We start from the raw sequence: 17,280 nt of genomic DNA, 5'->3' as shown, positions 1-17,280 counted from the left end.
AGCCAAACAAAATTAAGCATGATCTCACTGAAGACTCAAACCCAATTCTTGAACATCCAAACCCTCTTACTGATGGTAATTTATCAAAGGCTCCATGTAAAAGAGAACACTTGGGGCCTCATTTATAAAACCCACATACCCAATATCATTCTACATTCTATGGATTTTATTTCACTTTAAAAGCGACAAATCGAGATTTAGATTTTGGTTCAAAAGGGAAAACTTATCTAACAATGTTAAGCTATTAAAAATGTAAAATGTTAATAATAATTTTAAGATTATTATAAGCATATTTAATACCATAATTACTATGTTTTCATTAGTCATTAGGTTAACATGCATTATGCAGTAAAGAAAAATGCTACTGCCACACAGTAAATTATGTTATGACTATGCTCAAACTTTGAGTAAGGACAAGAATTAATTGGGGTAATATTTTATTTTTTTAATATATTATTATTATTATTATTATTATTATTATTACTATCAGTATTATTATTATTAATGTCAGACTTAAACAACTATCACTAAACGCTGTTCCTTTCAAATTGTATTACTGATTAGGTTAAGTTGAAATAATTAGACTATTTTTATTAGACTTTTATGCTTTTTATTGTCTTTCTGAATTAAATTAATTAATTCCTTTTTAGGTCTGCACAATATTAATTAGGGCTTGAATAATAATAATAATAATAATAATAATAATAATAATAATAATAATAATAATAATAATAATAATAATAATATTCGGTTCACTTCGAGCAGAATCGATATATTAATGTTTCTGTTCCTGCGTTCTGTCACGATCATTAGATGGAGTGCCCATGAACTTCAGTAGAGGGCACTCCACTCAGGACCATTCCACCCTTCAACCACCAGATATCACTTGGACACTAGCACCTCTCATACTGTTGCACCACACCCGAACTACATTCCCCATGAGTCACTGCATCACAATCACCTTGCCACACCTGCACCTCATTCATCAGCCAATTTCCTTGCCACACCTGCACCTCATTTACACACACATAAAAGCAGCACAATCCAGTCGACCAGCTGTTAAATCTAAGGCAAGGAGATCGATCTATTGAGGACTATGTTCAACTGTTCTGTGAATTGCTATATCAAGTTCCTCTAGACGATGAAGTCTTGTTTAAGGATTTAATCCGTTTTGCACTCAATGAACCAGTAAAATCATGGTTACCTAGAGGGGAGTCTAATGGCAGCTTAAGGGACATAATGGATTTTGCACTCTTGTTATGTGGTTCTCCTTTCACTGTGGGAGAGCCAGAGGACTTTAAAGCCAGCCCAGCACCTCTGCACAAGATGGCCGCCAGCCCAGCGCCGCTGCACAAGATGGCAGCCTCAGTTGAATTTCCAGAGTCAAGTCAGGTCACCACTAACACCCAAGAGTCAAGTGAAACAACAGTTAAACTTCATGATTCTAGTCGGGTCAACGTTGACCATCCAGAGTCAGGTCAAGTCTCCACTGACCGTCCAGAACAAAGTCAAGTCACCACTAACTCCCAAGAGTCAAGTGAAACAATAGTTAAACTTCATGAGTCTAGTCAGGTCACCATTGATCAGGTCCCTGTTGATATCCCGGAGTCTAGTCAGGTCACTGCTGACCGTCCAGAGTCAGGTAAAGTCTCCGCTGACCGTCGAGAGTTCGGTCAAGTCACCATTTACACCCATGAGTCAAGTAAAACCACAGTTAAACTTCATGAGCAAAGTCAAGTCACAGTTGATCTTCATGAGCAAAGTCAAGTCACAGTTGATATTCATGAGCAAAGTCAAGTCACTGTTGATCTTCATGAGCAAAGTCAAGTCACCACCGATCTTCATGAGCACAGTCAAGTCACCAACGATCTTCATGAACTAAGTCAAGTCCACCCACCAACTCTCTGTCTGTCCTGTCGCAGCCACAGAGGTCCTCCATGAACTCACCGCCTGCGCTGTCATGACCACTGAGGCCAGCTACCATCTCATCACGGCCAGGGAGGCCACTATTAACCTGTTTATGTTCTCTGTTTCAGTCCACCCTGACTAGACTTGCTCTCCTGTGCCATCGACTCCACTGTGGTGGTCCTCTGCTCCACCCTGGTGGGCTTCTGTCCCGTCTTCTCGGCTGTGGTGTTCCTCTGCTCCACCCTGGTGGGCTTCCGTCCCATTTTCTCGGCTGTGGCGGTCCTCTGCTCCGCCCTGGTGGGCTTCTGTCCCGTCTGCTCGGCTGTGGTGGTCCTCTGCTCTGCCCTGGTGGGCTTCTGTCTTGTCTGCTCAGCTGTGGTGGTCGTCTGCTCCGCCCTGGTGGGCTTCTGTCCCCTCTTCTCAGCTGTGGTGGTCGTCTGTTAGGCCCATGGCGGGCCCCTGTTCCCGAGTTAGGCCCATGGCGGGCCCCTGCTCCCGAGTTAGGCCCATGGCGGGTCCCTGTTCCCGAGTTAGGCCCACGGCGGGTCCCTGTTCCCGAGTTAAGCCCATGGCGGGTCCCTGTTCCTGAGTTAAGCCCATGGCGGGCCCCTGTTCCCGAGTTAAGCCCTGTTTCCGAGTTAAGCCCATGGTGGGTCCCTGTTTCCCCTGTCAGGCCCAGGAAGGGCCCCTGTTTCCCCTGTCAGGTCCAGGAAAGGCTCCTGATCTCCATGTTAGGCCCAGTTCGGCCTGCTCTGCCCCGGTCCCCGGCCACTGCACATCCACATGGACCTGGCCCTCCGTCCCTCCCACTATTCCGCCTCCGCTCCACCGCCCTCCTAGATTGCTTTGGGCGTGTGGAAGCCGCTCCTTTGGGGGGGGGGGGGGGGGGGGCTATGTCACAATCATTAGATGGAGTGCCCATGAACTTCAGTAGAGGACACTCCACTCAGGACCATTCCACCCATCAACCACCAGATGTCACTTGGACACTAGCACCTCTCATACTGTTGCACCACACCCGAACTACATTCCCCATGAGCCACTGCACCACAATCACCTTGCCACACCTGCACCTCATTCATCAGCAAATTTCCTTGCCACACCTGCACCTCATTTACACACACATAAAAGCAGCACAATCACTCTCACTAACTGCGAAGTCTTGTTTAGCCTGTCTAGTATTTCCGAGCGTTTTCCCTTGTGTTTGTTTTTCCCATGTCTGATCTTGGAGTGTGTAACCGACTCTGATTCTCTGCTGTCTGCCCCGACCTCTGCTTGTTACCATTAATGATTCTGGATATCCCTAACACACCTGTCGCCGTTCCTGATTTCTGCCTGTATGACCATTCTCTTAATAAAATTCTGCACATGGATCCGAACGCCTCTGACTCCTTGTTACACGTTCCTCTGCATCATTACTGTTCCAAAATCAGTTCGACTAGAATAAATACTGGTTAACAATGTTATAAAATAATAATAATAATAATAATAATAATATATGCTTATAATAATATATGCCTATAATAATAACAAAGTACAGTGTTTTCTTTACTCAATACAGACTCAATACAGACATTAGATCAATACAACATCATCTTTTCTAGATTTTGCCCAAATGTTGGCTACAAAATAAATAAAATAATATAAATTTATTATTATTTAATTTATTTAAAAATACTAAAGTATTTTTAAGATATTAAAAAAATGTTTTCTGTATTGTAAAAAAAAAAAAAAACCCTACTTGTATAAGATTGAATTTTGAGAGTGAAAAAAAAGGATAAGTTGCATTTAGTCTCATGTAGTATTTTATTAGACCTATTACATTCAGAAATAATATAGGCTAAAGCAAAATGCTTATAAACATTATAAACTCAGTTATTACTTTCTCTGCACAACAAATCCTCTAAAGTTAAGGCTATGTGTTTAGGCTACAAAAACATCAATCGAAAAAGCTGAAACTGATGCCTAGCTCTCTCATTTATTTATTTATTTATGCCCCCCAAGATTCTTCTAGTAACTAGCAGAGATGGGACCAAGTCACACATGTGCAAGTCTCAAGTAAGTCTCAAGTCTTAGCCTTCAAGTCTCAAGTAAGTCCCAAGTATTTTTTTCTTGGGCAAGTCAAGTCAAGTCACAAGTTATGTCAAGTCAAGTCAAGTCCTGTAGTAAGTCAAGTCAAGTCCAAGTCAAGTCACCTTATTATTGTAATTTTACCTGCAGAATCTGATCTTAATAAAGTTAAAGACAAGATATAAGTAACAGTAAATTAAAATAATTTGGATTTGCATTGTAAATACTCATGTTCAGTAAAATACATCATGGAAACAAACAAAATTGTAACTTCATAAAATTATTTATTTTTCACTTCTGCCAACAGAAATGTTTTACATTTTCAACATTGAGTCCATAAAACAAATAACAGCTAAACATCCAACAGACTTCTCTCTGAACACCTCTCTCTCTCTCTCTCTCTCTCTCAAACGACGTGACATGACATGACATTCGGCCATACTCAGAATTCGTGCTCTGCATTTAACCCATCCGAAGTGCACACACACTGTGAACACACACCCGGAGCAGTGGGCAGTCATTTATGCTGCGGCGCCCGGGGAGCAGTTGGGGGTTCGATGCCTTGCTCAAGGGCACCTAAGTCATGGTATTGAGGTTGGAGAGAGAACTGTACATGCACTCCCCCCACCTACAATTCCTGCCAGCCCGAGACTCGAACTCACAACCCTTCGATTGGGAGTCCGACTCTCTAACCATTACGCCACAACTTCCCCTCAAACACAGTTTACATACAACATTAAACTTTCTTACATTTCTCCTCTCTCTCTCTCTCAAGTTCAAGTTGCTTTATTGGCATGACATTTGAGTTACAGTATTGCCAAATTTAGCATTTAGATACAGAATAAAATATGATTACAATAAAATACAATAAAAATAGCAGCAGCAGATAATATTTCTAATATTAATAATAGTAATTATATAGAATTAAGAATATAAAATAAAACAGTTGAATACAATAAATTATCCCTTTCGTATGGTGTGTATGGTGTATAAATATTTAGCAGCTATTGTGACTGCCGTCTCATTCTCTCCAAGTATATAGAGTAGTTTCTCTGAGTCATTTAGAGACAAGAATGAAGGATTCAAAGCTTCAAACTGTGGGAAGAATGTTTCTCTTGCAGTGCTGTATTTGGGACAGACCAGAAGGAAGTGTTTCTCATCCTCTGTTTGATTCAGCTCACAGTGTTTGCACAGTCTCTCTTCTCTCGGTAGCCAGGATCTTTTATGTCTACCAATCTCTATTTCCAAATCATGATCACTGAGTCGATATTTTGAAAGGATTTGTCTTTCTTTTAATGGCTTTAGTGATAAGTAATTTGCCAGTTTTGTGGTTCTGTTTAGGGCCGAATAACACTGGAGTTTGGTTTGGAGCTCAAATTCAATTTTTTCATTTTTCATCATAATTATACTTCAGATTTTTGTCAATTAGTTTCTGAATGTTGGGGTTGTGATTGGAGTCAGACTCAGTTTGGGTTTCCTTCATCAGGTGAAGCACGAGTGTGTTTCTCTCTCACTCTCTCTCTCTCTCTCTCTCTCTCTCACACACACACACACACACACACACACACACACACACACACAATCTCTCTCTCAGAGTAAATCCGTAAGTCATTACCTCTATTACAAGGTATTGCACTTGCAAAATATAAGATTCGAGAGTCTTGTCTGCAAGCCGATCACGATGTGGCCTATCCCACCATGTATGCGCCACCGGTATGCGCGCTCCTAATGGAAGCAACGCGGTCGCGACGCGCACGCGGTGCGACACGCTCAACGCCTCAGGGCGCAACTGCCCGAGCGCTTTGGAAACAATGAGAAAGCGGCGCGACTAGCGATTTCCACGCGTTTTTAGGCGCGAATTATTGACGACAAAAGCGATGACCCTCAGTACCCCTCAAGCTGAGATGTTGATGTGATGTGATATCTGATCTAAGTGGGCGTGGTCTGCGTAAGGTAGAGAGGGCATGACTGATGATGTCATGACATGACAACGCGATTCTCAGCCTGCGCTCCAGCTGAGTAATCAATTTTATTTTTTAAAAATAATTTATATATTTTATATTCAAACTGAAAACATAATGTGTTTAACACTCAAGTCATTCAAGTCATCCTGTCTCAAGTCAAGTCAAGTCCCGAGTCTTTAACTTCCAAGTCCGAGTCAAGTCTCAAGTAGGCTATTTTACTTTTTGTCAAGTCAAGTCACAAGTCTTAAAAATAGCGACTCGAGTCCAAGTCACCAAGTCACAAGTCCCCATGTCTGGTAACTAGTAGTCGTTCATTTGTCATTATTCAACTAATGGCATGTTTACATTAAATTAACACAATCAATAATGAGCCTTAATATATTCCGCGCTCAAGTACATGCATTAAGTTTACCACAAAGCACAGGCAGAAGTAGCCTAATAATTGTGAAAAAGGAGACATTTAAGTATTTATTAATAAACTAATGTTTTCTTGTTGGCTGCCAGATGAAATTCTTTTTCTTTTTTTTTCTTTTTTGGAATTGGTTTGTTTAAAAGTAGACATTTAAAATTTTCTGTAGATAGATATCATGTGTGTAAGGCACCTCAATTTTAAGTTATTTCATTGTCAGAAAAAAATAAATAATAATGATTGCAAGGGCGCCTCCATCATGCATGCACATTAATAATTTTCCCGCACAAACACTTGAATATGAATAGTAATAAAGCACATTTATTTTGGGTTACAGTATGGAATCCGCATTAAAAATAAATTTTCACAAGTCTACAACCGAGACGGATGCAGTTAACCTGTAAATTAATGGCTATTTGACGTTTTAAAATGATCTAACGGCTGGTGCAGCTCCAATTCATCTGATATTTTAAGAAATAGTATTCACTCATGCATTTAAATGTGGCAGTTTTTTAAATAATTTTTTTTATTTTTAGTTTTACTTAAAACTGTATAAAAGCAAGTAAATGCGGCTCCCTTTAAAATCGCTAAAGTTGTCAATTAGTGAAGTTCTTTTTAACATTGTGTGCACTTTGTTGATTATAATGAGAGGACTTGAGTGTAAACATGAGGACGTTTTATTAATCCGTCCATTCTTTTCAGTTTCCATGATTCAGCTAAATCGTGGTCAGGTTTAATTTATTAATTTCTTGTTTTAGTTTGGCTTAAATAATGGGAGAAAAATTATCCATAGCCTCACGTTTTGCTAAAATAATGGAAATAATTTATAAAACATGCAACAATTTCTTAATCAGTGCACAGACATATATTGGTTTCTTGTTTTAGTTTGGCCTAAATAATGGGAGCAAAATAATTCAGTGCCTCACGTTTTACTAAAATAATGGAAATAATTTATAAAACATGCAACAATTTCGCCATTGCGACTTACAAATGATGAGTTCACAGCTGAGCGTGCATTTCACTTGTTGGATATGTCAGCGTCACATTTGCATAGGACGTACTACTGGAAAGATCCTGATTGGTTGACAGCAAATTTCAAATATTAAATGGAACGAAAAAAATAATATTATTAACCAGTCAATGGCCATTTCAAATGTTCGATTCGGTTCGGAACTATAAAATTTGATTTTGTTTCTGTTTCTGGTTTTGTTGCTGTAAAAATTTTGCTTATTTCCAGTTTTCATATTTGTTCCTTGAACTGGTTCAAAGCCCTGATATTAATATTATTTGCAATAATAAAGCAAATGGATTTAGGAACAAGTTTTCATGCATTTTCTAAAGAGGTTATAGGAACATTTAGGACATTATTGTATGTATACCTTTAAAACGATTAGGTGGATCTTAATAAATGAGGGTCCTAGTCTCTTCGGTTAAGAACTGTAATTAAGATTCACTGCAAAGCTATTTGTTCTAAACAAATTGCTGGCTTAGTCAGACCTACACGTACCTTGCTTGACTGTTGACCACTGTATAAAAAGGTGATTGCCAAGATAAAACTTTGAAAGTATGCTGACACTTGAAGATCTTTGGAGCATAGACTGAAAGGATTTAAAGTCAAGCTTTGAGTTTTCTGATGCCCTTGAGTGTTAAACCATGTCAAGTAAAAGAGAAAAAAGACTTCAAGGTTTGAAAACACAGGATGAAATAAGAACATACTCTTTCATTTTTAGGAAACTAGTTAACAAACTGCAAAGCAACTAAATTCAGTCTTAATTAAATATTGACAGTTCCAAAAAAATACAATAATAATAATAATGATAATAATAATAATAATAATAATAATAATAATAATAATAATAATCTGATTATAAACCAGATGCAACATAATTATATTTTAATTGGAACATGAAGCAGTTCTCCAGCTAGCTGTGAGTAGTCTTAAGAGCAGCCGTCATCTAGTGATTACCTGTCTCAGGTTGCGTGTCACTTTGATGTCATGCCAGGCGTTGTCATTGAACTTTCCATTGACAGGCTCAACGATAGCCTCGAAGGCTCCTGAGCCCAGGTTGATGACCAACGAAACAGCACCATCTTTCAGCGCTAGGTTAACGTAGTCAGCCGACTTGCCCGTGTGGAGGATGAGACCATTGCGTTGCCAAGTTTTGAAGGACAGAGTGATCTCATCACTGCTACTCTGGATAGGATTCTGAGACAAGTCATAGCAGAAGTACTCCGAACCCCGGAATGTAGCCACGTTGTCCTCGCGTGCTGAAAACAATCAAGAAAAAAAATTACAATGTTATTTCTTTTTCTTTCTTTTTTTTATAAATGAACTTTGAAAACTGGTAAAATGAATGCTGATGTTGTTCTTTGAACAAGGAACATTAAAATCAATAATTTTGTCACAGACATGGAGAAAGTTATTTCAGTGTTAAAACCGAGAATTTCTGAGGTAGATGCAGACAGATTGGGATTGCGGGAGCTTTGTCAGAGCACCGAGGTAAAGCAGCATACCATGAATACACATCGGGCGCTCCCTTGCAAAGACCCTTAACTTTCACCTCAAATTCTGTCTGAATAAGGAATCAGAGAGTGTTGTGTTCTATGTAACCATTTACATTTAAATAACCTTACTGTGAGTTTTCTTTATATTTAATCTGGAAATGTCCTGCTGATGAGGCCTCAAGTGCTTTTCATGATTTGAGTCCCAGTGCCTCTTGGCAGAGGAAGCTTTTTTCCATATCCAACATTTGAAGTGTGACATTGCTATTTGCAAATTACCCTGCAGTAAAGGAAAAACAATGGCGAATGTCTTCATAAAATCTGCAAGGGCTTTTTTTCTTTCATGCTAACTGTTCTCTTCCCCTAGAATTTCGGCTTGCCAAAGGATGTATCAGAACTCACTGTCAGCTCCCCTCTGAGCAAATTACAGGGACAGAAAGGAAAGGGAGGAGAGGAGAGAGAACAAGTGAAAACAGGATTGGAAGAAAGAAAAAGAAGTTAGATGTGGTTGTGGGAGTGACAGACAGAGAGAGAAAAACTAAAAAATTAAATGGAATGCTTAAGATAAAACTGAGATGAAGAGGAGAGGGTAAGAGAAGCTTGTTGTGAATAATGTGTATTAAGCCACAATATAATTGAAGCCTGAGTAAGCAAATCAAGCTCAAGAAACAATTATAAAACTGATTTTCAATTTGGATTGGATGTCGCCATAAAAATTCACAAAAAAATTGAGATTTTCTATGCCGATATGGCTAGGAACTATACTCTCTTTCCGGCATAATAATCAAGGAACTTTGCTGCCATACCATGGGTCCAGCAGGTGCAATGATATTAAGCAATAACATTATGCAGTGCCTGAAAATAGTCCTCAGCTAACTTCCAATGGTCACCTATTTTTAGGCGCTGCGTAATATTATTGCTGAGCGAAATGCTAACAGTCTAATCAGATTCAATGATCTATGCTAAGCTACAGCTAAAGTGCTATGCCAGACACGGAGATCTACTGAATGGATTCGAAAACGGTAAAACGGAACTGTTTAACTTTAGGGGGGTTGTAAATTGAGTCAACTTCAAAAATAGTGGAGTGTTCCCTTAAGGAGGTGCCATTGCCATTAAAATATTATTTATTCACCTGTTTCACAAGGCCAACACAACCAACCACACAAGCACAGACTTATGATATTAAATAGACATGCTTATTTGCATAATAGGTTTTGATTAGCAGTTAACTAGCCTACTATGGTCTACATAATGATTCACTTGACCAAAAAAAAAGATGATTGTATTTTTTTTTTTTTTTTTTTGAGCTTCAGCAACAGCCAAACACACACAACAGACATGAGGGATGTTTTCTCTAAGGTAATACAGTACATTATATGGCCTTACCAAATATGGATTTGCAATATCTCTGAAACATGGTATTAATACTTTTACATTATTATTAATGCATGAAGGAGATGCAAGGTTGTGCAGAATAAATATTAAAAGTGATAACTTATTGATTCACAGGTACTGAGGGAAATTAATTCTCTCATGTTTGCTTAGCCTGCACACAAAGCAGCAAAAATAAATACTCTGAATATTCTCATAAGCGCCACATTTGATGTTAGATTTCCCCATAGCTTTGATGGGTCAACACATATCAGTAACTTGCTGTTTTTCCATAGCAGTCTCTCTTAACGTCAGATCTCATGTGATCTCACAGGGTCTCCAGGCGGGACAGAGTCTCTCCACCAATGCTGTATCACAGTTACATCTCAACTCAGCCTTATCAGGGTCATCTACAGAGGGCCTGATCCGATGTCACTTACTCAGAGAGATCTTACACAAGTTATTTCCACTGAGACACGTCTGCATGCATCAAAAAGACTGCATGGGAATCTTGACTTACTTTAAATGAATGAATGAATGAATGAATTAATTAATGTATATATGTATACAGTACATATATATATATATATGTATATGACCCTGAACCACAAAACCAGTCAATTTTTTGATACGGTAGGAAATTTACAAAATACTTTCATGGAACATGATCTGTACTTAATATCCTAATGATTTTTGGCATTAAAGAAAAATCAAATCATTTTGATCCATACAATGTTTTTTTGGCTATTGCTAAAAATATACCCCAATGACTTAAGACTGGTCTTGTGGTCCAGGGTCTCACACAAACACACACACAGACATGAATTTTAGACAATATTTAATGAATTCAGTTCTTTTTTTATGAGCAAAATGTTTTTTATTTTTTTATTTTTTTTTATATCAAACATTTATTTATTTATTTGCAATAAATCCTATAAAATATTGTAAAATCAAAGCAATATTTTCCCGTCCACAGGAGCAAGGCAAATATTAGCTTTATTACCTGTTTAAATTAATGAATGTAATTGGGTTATTGGTAGAGTAATCAATGTTGAATTTCCTCAACAGGCAGAACAACACATTCCAGCAGTATTTGAAATAGAATAATGATCTGCTAAAGTGGAAGAGAAAGAAACAGTGTTTGCTTTGCATTCTGTTCATTTTACATTGATTATCACTCACAGGGGAAGTTTAATTTTCTCCACTGCCCCGTTTGCAGCTCAGTGTACCAAGCTTTGATTTCAAAATCCAGTGGAGGCAATTAGCTACCTCATTTACATGTCCCTGTTCCACGTCAGCTCTGACATTTGGGTTGGCAGCACTAAAGCCATTCTTTGTGGCTTCTCTTTCAACCTGAAAAACCATGAACAAGGAGGGCAAATTCATGGCTTGTGTTTCTGAAATCACACATGTTTTTTAAACTATGGTGGTCAAGTTACTAATGAATGTTTGAATCTGACTTGCAACATTTCCCATCATTTTCCAGTGCTCTCATCTTCTTGCAGTAATCTCACCACTGTCTGGACACAAGTGTAATGGTGATAATTTTTTAATAACCTTGTTTCCAGACCAGAGGTGGACAATAATGAAGTAAATTTACTTGATTACTGTACTTAAGTACACATTTTAAGTATCTGTACTATACTTGAGTATTATTCTTCTATAAAACGTGATTTTTTTTCCAGACAGTCTATAAGTAATCACTCTTGTAGGGTTAAATGAAGATGTTTCCAAGCATTTTCTGAACACTGACCAGTTGCAAATGTGATATTTATGTACAACAATTGAATAATAATAAGTTAATATTGTGGTATTTATAAGACACAATATTGCCTGATTTTGTTAAATATAAATGAAAATATTACCTAAAGCCACAGAAAAACTGTTGTGCGTCTCCTAACAAAGCATAGTAGGTTTTTGACTTGAGGCAGCATTGCACAGACCATTCTGTGCATGACATCAAAGTACAGCGAGAGCAAAACAAAAATAAAAAAATGCTTTCTAATCGATGTCTTTATCTTGCTTTTTCACTTCTTTGTTAAAGCAGTGTTGATGTTTTAAAGTTATAAAGTTACAATTGTGTTGTTGGGTTTCAAAGAAGGTTTGATTTTCTTCTTATCATTCTGTATTTAAAGCAATTTCACTGTCCACTTGGTTCAAATGTGGATGAATGGCTACACGTAGATGTGTGCACACACTGCCAGAGCTGTATGAGGTCACTACCATGCTGCATTTGCTGGGGTGGGAGTATGGGTGTTTTTTGTTGGTTTTGGTGTTGTGGTTTTTTTTTTTTCCCGCAACTCACTTGTTTAGTTTCTAAAGGGCTATTACATACAACAACCAAAACAAAACAGTGCATTGACATGAAAAAAAAAAAAAAAATATATATATATATATACATATTATTTTTGGTACTTAAAAACCTCTGGAGTCGATGAACGCATATACGCGTTATGAGTCATTTTCTCCTAATAACCCCGAAAAGAACTTAAATTACACTTTCAGTTTTGATCGTACAGATAAGAGCAATACATCAATCGAATCTGTAAAGGGTCTACTTTTTTTTTGAATACAGACATAATAACTACAGAACTTTGTGCACTTATAAAATAAAGATAACAAACAAGGTGTGCTGTCTGCACTGATCTTCATTTACAAACACGTCATTAAAATGAACTGTAACTCAGTAAATACTCAACGAAGAGACATGAGAGAGATATCTATAGAAAGCTTGACATGTCTACTTTTGAACTAAACAAGTGCTGCCGAAAACAGATATTCTGTGATAAAGTAATCCATATGAAAACAACGCGATGTCCGTTTTTTACATCTCCCTTCATTATCTTCTAATGTGACCACGCCCCCGCGCTGATCGCTTTATTCAGATTATAATGTTTCACTGAAGCGCACGGCTTGAATATGCCCATACAACTGAAGACAACGCAGTGAGACTGTTTTTCAAGTTCTTTTGTTTTACTGTTTGCTTCGCGATGAGAGGAATAAGACATAATTCACCCCAAAAAGATGTGATGTGGTTGAGGATTTGAGATTTGGATTTTCTCCGAAAAAAAGGATGAAGTGCTTTATTCAGCAGTTTTCATAAACATGAGTAAGCCTCTTTTTATTTATGTATATACGTGTACTAGTTTTCACATAACGTGTAAACATTTTACTAGTTAGACTTTTTCCAAAGACTTTTTCCAAACTATAATTCCTGACTAAATGTATAATCAAGTGAAACATTATGAAGTTTCAATAACAATATACAACACTAATACCATTCAAAAGCTTGATGTAAATAATATAAATGTAACACATAAATGTAACTGTAACAAATGTAACAAACAATGCTGTTCTTTCAATTTATCCCCCCTAAAAACTGGGAAAAATATTCTCAGCTCTTTTCAACATTAATAATAATAATAATGATCTGATAATGATAATAATAACAATAAATGTTTTTTTGTTTTTGTTTTTTTTGTAGAAAATAAGATTGTTAAAAGGATTTCTGAAGGATTGTGTGACTGGAGTAATTATGCAAAAAAATCTGTTTGAAAGTCAGCTTTGATTGTTCCTAATAAACTGTTTAACTGCACTCCCAAGTTAATATTAAATTATGTTGTGGGGTAATTAAATATATTCTAAATAAACTGCAAACATAAAATTATATAGATTTATTTTGTCCTCACATTCTTTCTTTCTAACAAAAAGTGAAAAAAGTAGAAAATTTAAATCAATATATTGTTTTCTGTAAGTGAGTAAACAAGATGATTTTCACATAATTTAGAAAGAAAAATTCTAGGCTACAAGCTCCAGTTCTCAAAGTCCCGGGAACCAATGTCCTGTACAGGGCTGGGTACCGAACTTCGATGCCTTTATGGTATCGAACGAAAAACTTCGATACTATGAGTATCGAAAAATTATTTATCTTTCGGTGCCAAATTTCGGTTCCAAAAGCCAAGTGGCCGTTTTTTTTGTGTGTTTTTTTTTGGCAAGCGGCTGTGTCTGTGTGAGCTTGTAGCATACGTGCATGTAAGGACCTAAATTCGCCGTGATTGGCTGTCCACCACCACGTGACGTGACGGGGAGGATTTCTGAAGATACTCGTATACCAGAAGTGTAGTTGTTTTTTCTCAAAACGTTTCCGTTTTACAATGCCAAAGAGGTCTAAAGTGCGGCTACACTTTATAAAAGTGGATGCCGAGTCAGCAAAGTGCAACATGTGATAAGAGTATTGCAACCAAAGCCACCAATACCACCAATTTAATGAAGCATTTGTTTGGATGAGTGTTTTGCCCTCCCTCCCTGTTTAGTTTGGTCTACTCCATTGCATATCTTGAAACACGCCCCCTTTCACGTCGTCTTAATAACAGAGAGAGAGAGACTGATTTATCCGGTACAGCGAATTTCTCTAAGCAGCAGGCCACTGTATACGTTCACTTAAAACATAACCGACTGTTTTTACGAGAATACATGCAAAGACAATTATTTTGATATAATTGTGTGTGTATGTGTTCATTCAGAACTTACGATACGCGAAAGATGAATTCATTCTCTGTATGTGCATTGTCTGAAATGCTGCTTGCAGCGCGTGCTTTGAATGAGTGAGCGCAAGCTCCGAATGCGCGCAAATTGTTTATAACGCTTGAATCAGCAATATTTAGAAACAAGTGCAAACTATCAGCTACGATCCGTTTCACCCCTTCAAGCGAGTGAACAACGCGAATCAAGTTAGTTTTTACATCACTATTCACGATAGCCCATCGGACTGGAAAACACAATAGCCCCGGGATGTGGGGCCAGCGATTTTGCCAGCCCTGCAGCTCAGATCTATCCAGTTTGTGAAACACTGGTTTCGTTAAACAAAATAAATTATTATTTTAAAAGATTGACTCAAAAGAATCATCGGTTCACTAATCGGATCATGAACTTGTATTACCGAGCCAAAGATTATCTATTATTGAACATCTTGAATGAATAAAGACTTCAAGTTCATCTGTAAAGCACATAAAGCTATCGTTTGAGTTTATAAACTTCAATTTCATTAGAGTTGTGACGTTCGCGAACGAACCGATTCTTTTGAACGGCTCATAAACATGAACGATGGGAGCCGAGTCGCGGCTGGAGGAGAGCCGTTCTTTCTGTCGTTCTTTTTTCCTATGCGTATTTCACACAGATGCACACAAATGAGCTCCTCCGCGAGACAGAACAGTTATAGGGGGAGGGGCGCACCCAGCGCAGGCCAACCCTTTATAGCGTGATGATATTAGTTATTAGTTGTGCATGTTCATTGCAGCCCACTTTGTTATTGTTCATTGACTTGAAGGGGCTGATGTCCTATTTGCAAAGTTTACAGTAGTAATAGTATGTAGTATGTAGACATTTCCATTTTATTTATTCTAATTTTATCTACTTTAAATATTTTTTGTTTTCTATCAAAATGTTCTTGTGTGATAACAATGTTCTTGTGTGAAAGTGTTTGTAGTAAAAGCTGTTTTGCACAGAAATTCATTGCAGCTGGCTTTGTTTTTGATGTTTATTTGAGTAGGTATTGTATGAATAACATAAGTCAAGTAGCTTTACACACACACACACACACACACACATTTTGTACTAAAGGTAAATCCAAAATAGTGATGTCACTGTCTAAGCAGAGGGATTTGTGCAACCCTATGGAATATAGTCCACACATGACAAATGAGGTAATAATCAATATTTCAGAATAATTCAAACTCAGATATTGGTGTGTGATATCTGTTTTAATTATTTGGCTACAAATCTCACCTCATCATTCCTCCCAGTGATTATTTCCAGGATAAACTGAGATGCCCCCAAGCTGGCTTCTTAAAACTGACTAAATATTTAAAAAGAGCCAAAAGAGCCGTTCTTTTGAACGGCTCTTTGAAAGGAACGGATCGCGAAGATCCGGATCCCCTCAAAGAGCCATAAATCCCATCACTAAATTTCATGCATGATTCGTATGGATCTGCTAACTGAATGCAAAGTGTGAGTTCTAGGAGAATGTTTGTGTCTTGATGAGCATGTATCGCTCACTAGGAGTCGCTAAATGAACCGCTGCTGTTCTTTTTTTTTTTTTTTTTTCAATGGAGGATCAGTTGCCCTATTGGTTAAAATCCCCAAACAGGTTACTTAAATATTAAATTAATAAATGACATCAAAACAGGGGTGTTTGCGTTATGATGTGGTGGGCTGCTGTGGGCCAGAAAGTCCAGGGCAACTTTTTGGTCCCAGTCCGCCCCTGAATGGCGCACCCCTATCCAACAAGCACAACCAGTTGCATTAATAATGTTATCCTGAGTGTGAAGTGTTACCAGAATTTGTTTTAATTAAGGTGAAAAATAAAAGTTTTGTGTTTAATGTATTTGTGTTGATGTTGAAATGTATTTGAAAACATATGGTATCAAAAAAAGTATCGTTAGGAACCGGTATCGAAACTGAGGTATCGAAATTGGCACTGGATCGAAAGATTTTGAACAATACCCAGCCCTAGTTCTGTATGTGTTTTATTGCCTTCTCCAGGCCCCCAAAATACCCTTAAACTCCAGAGGGTTAAGTACTTTTAAAAGCAAAGATTTTGTATTTTTACTTTAGTAAAAATCTGCCGACTATCACTTGTAATCAAGTAATACTTCACCAGCAGCATCTGTATTTTCACTCAAGTAATGGAGATGTGCTCTTTGTCCACGTCTGTTCCAGACTAAGGAAGTATTTAATAAAAATATCAGAGAACAAATATTTTCAACACTGATAACAATAAGAAATGTTTTGCAAGCAGAAAATCAGTATATTAGAATGTTTTCTTTAGGATGAAATGACACTAATGACTGAATAATGGTTGAAAATTTACTTTTGCCTGTACAGAAAAACAACAACAACAAAAAAACTACAACTTTAAAACAGATTAAAATAGTAAACAGTTATTTTCTTTAGTAACTGTAATAATATTTAATAATATTACTTTTTTATTGTATATTTAATCAAATAAATGCTGCATTGAGCAGAAGAGACTTCAAAACATTCAAAATGTAATGGAAG

General features: G+C 37.4%; 1 protein-coding gene across 18 annotated transcripts in view; it reads right to left on the bottom strand.

Moving 5' to 3' along the window:
• Positions 1-17,280, bottom strand: part of nrxn3b (neurexin 3b) — a 366,662-nt gene that overhangs the window by 273,174 nt on the left and 76,208 nt on the right. For all 18 annotated transcript variants that reach the window (XR_009424222.1, XR_009424223.1, XR_009424224.1 and 15 more), the window contains exon 5: positions 8,318-8,619. Coding sequence is in view for 15 of the 18 variants with exons in the window: in XM_059513243.1 (XP_059369226.1) it covers positions 8,318-8,619 (302 nt within the window). In the remaining 3 variants the exon portion in view is untranslated. The remainder of the gene's footprint in view (positions 1-8,317; positions 8,620-17,280) is intronic.

This window comes from Carassius carassius, chromosome 27 (assembly GCF_963082965.1).
Source record: "Carassius carassius chromosome 27, fCarCar2.1, whole genome shotgun sequence".
Lineage (NCBI taxonomy): Eukaryota > Metazoa > Chordata > Actinopteri > Cypriniformes > Cyprinidae > Carassius > Carassius carassius.
The sequence above is the reverse complement of the archived record's forward strand: the minus strand, read 5'-3'. Positions and strand labels throughout refer to the sequence as shown.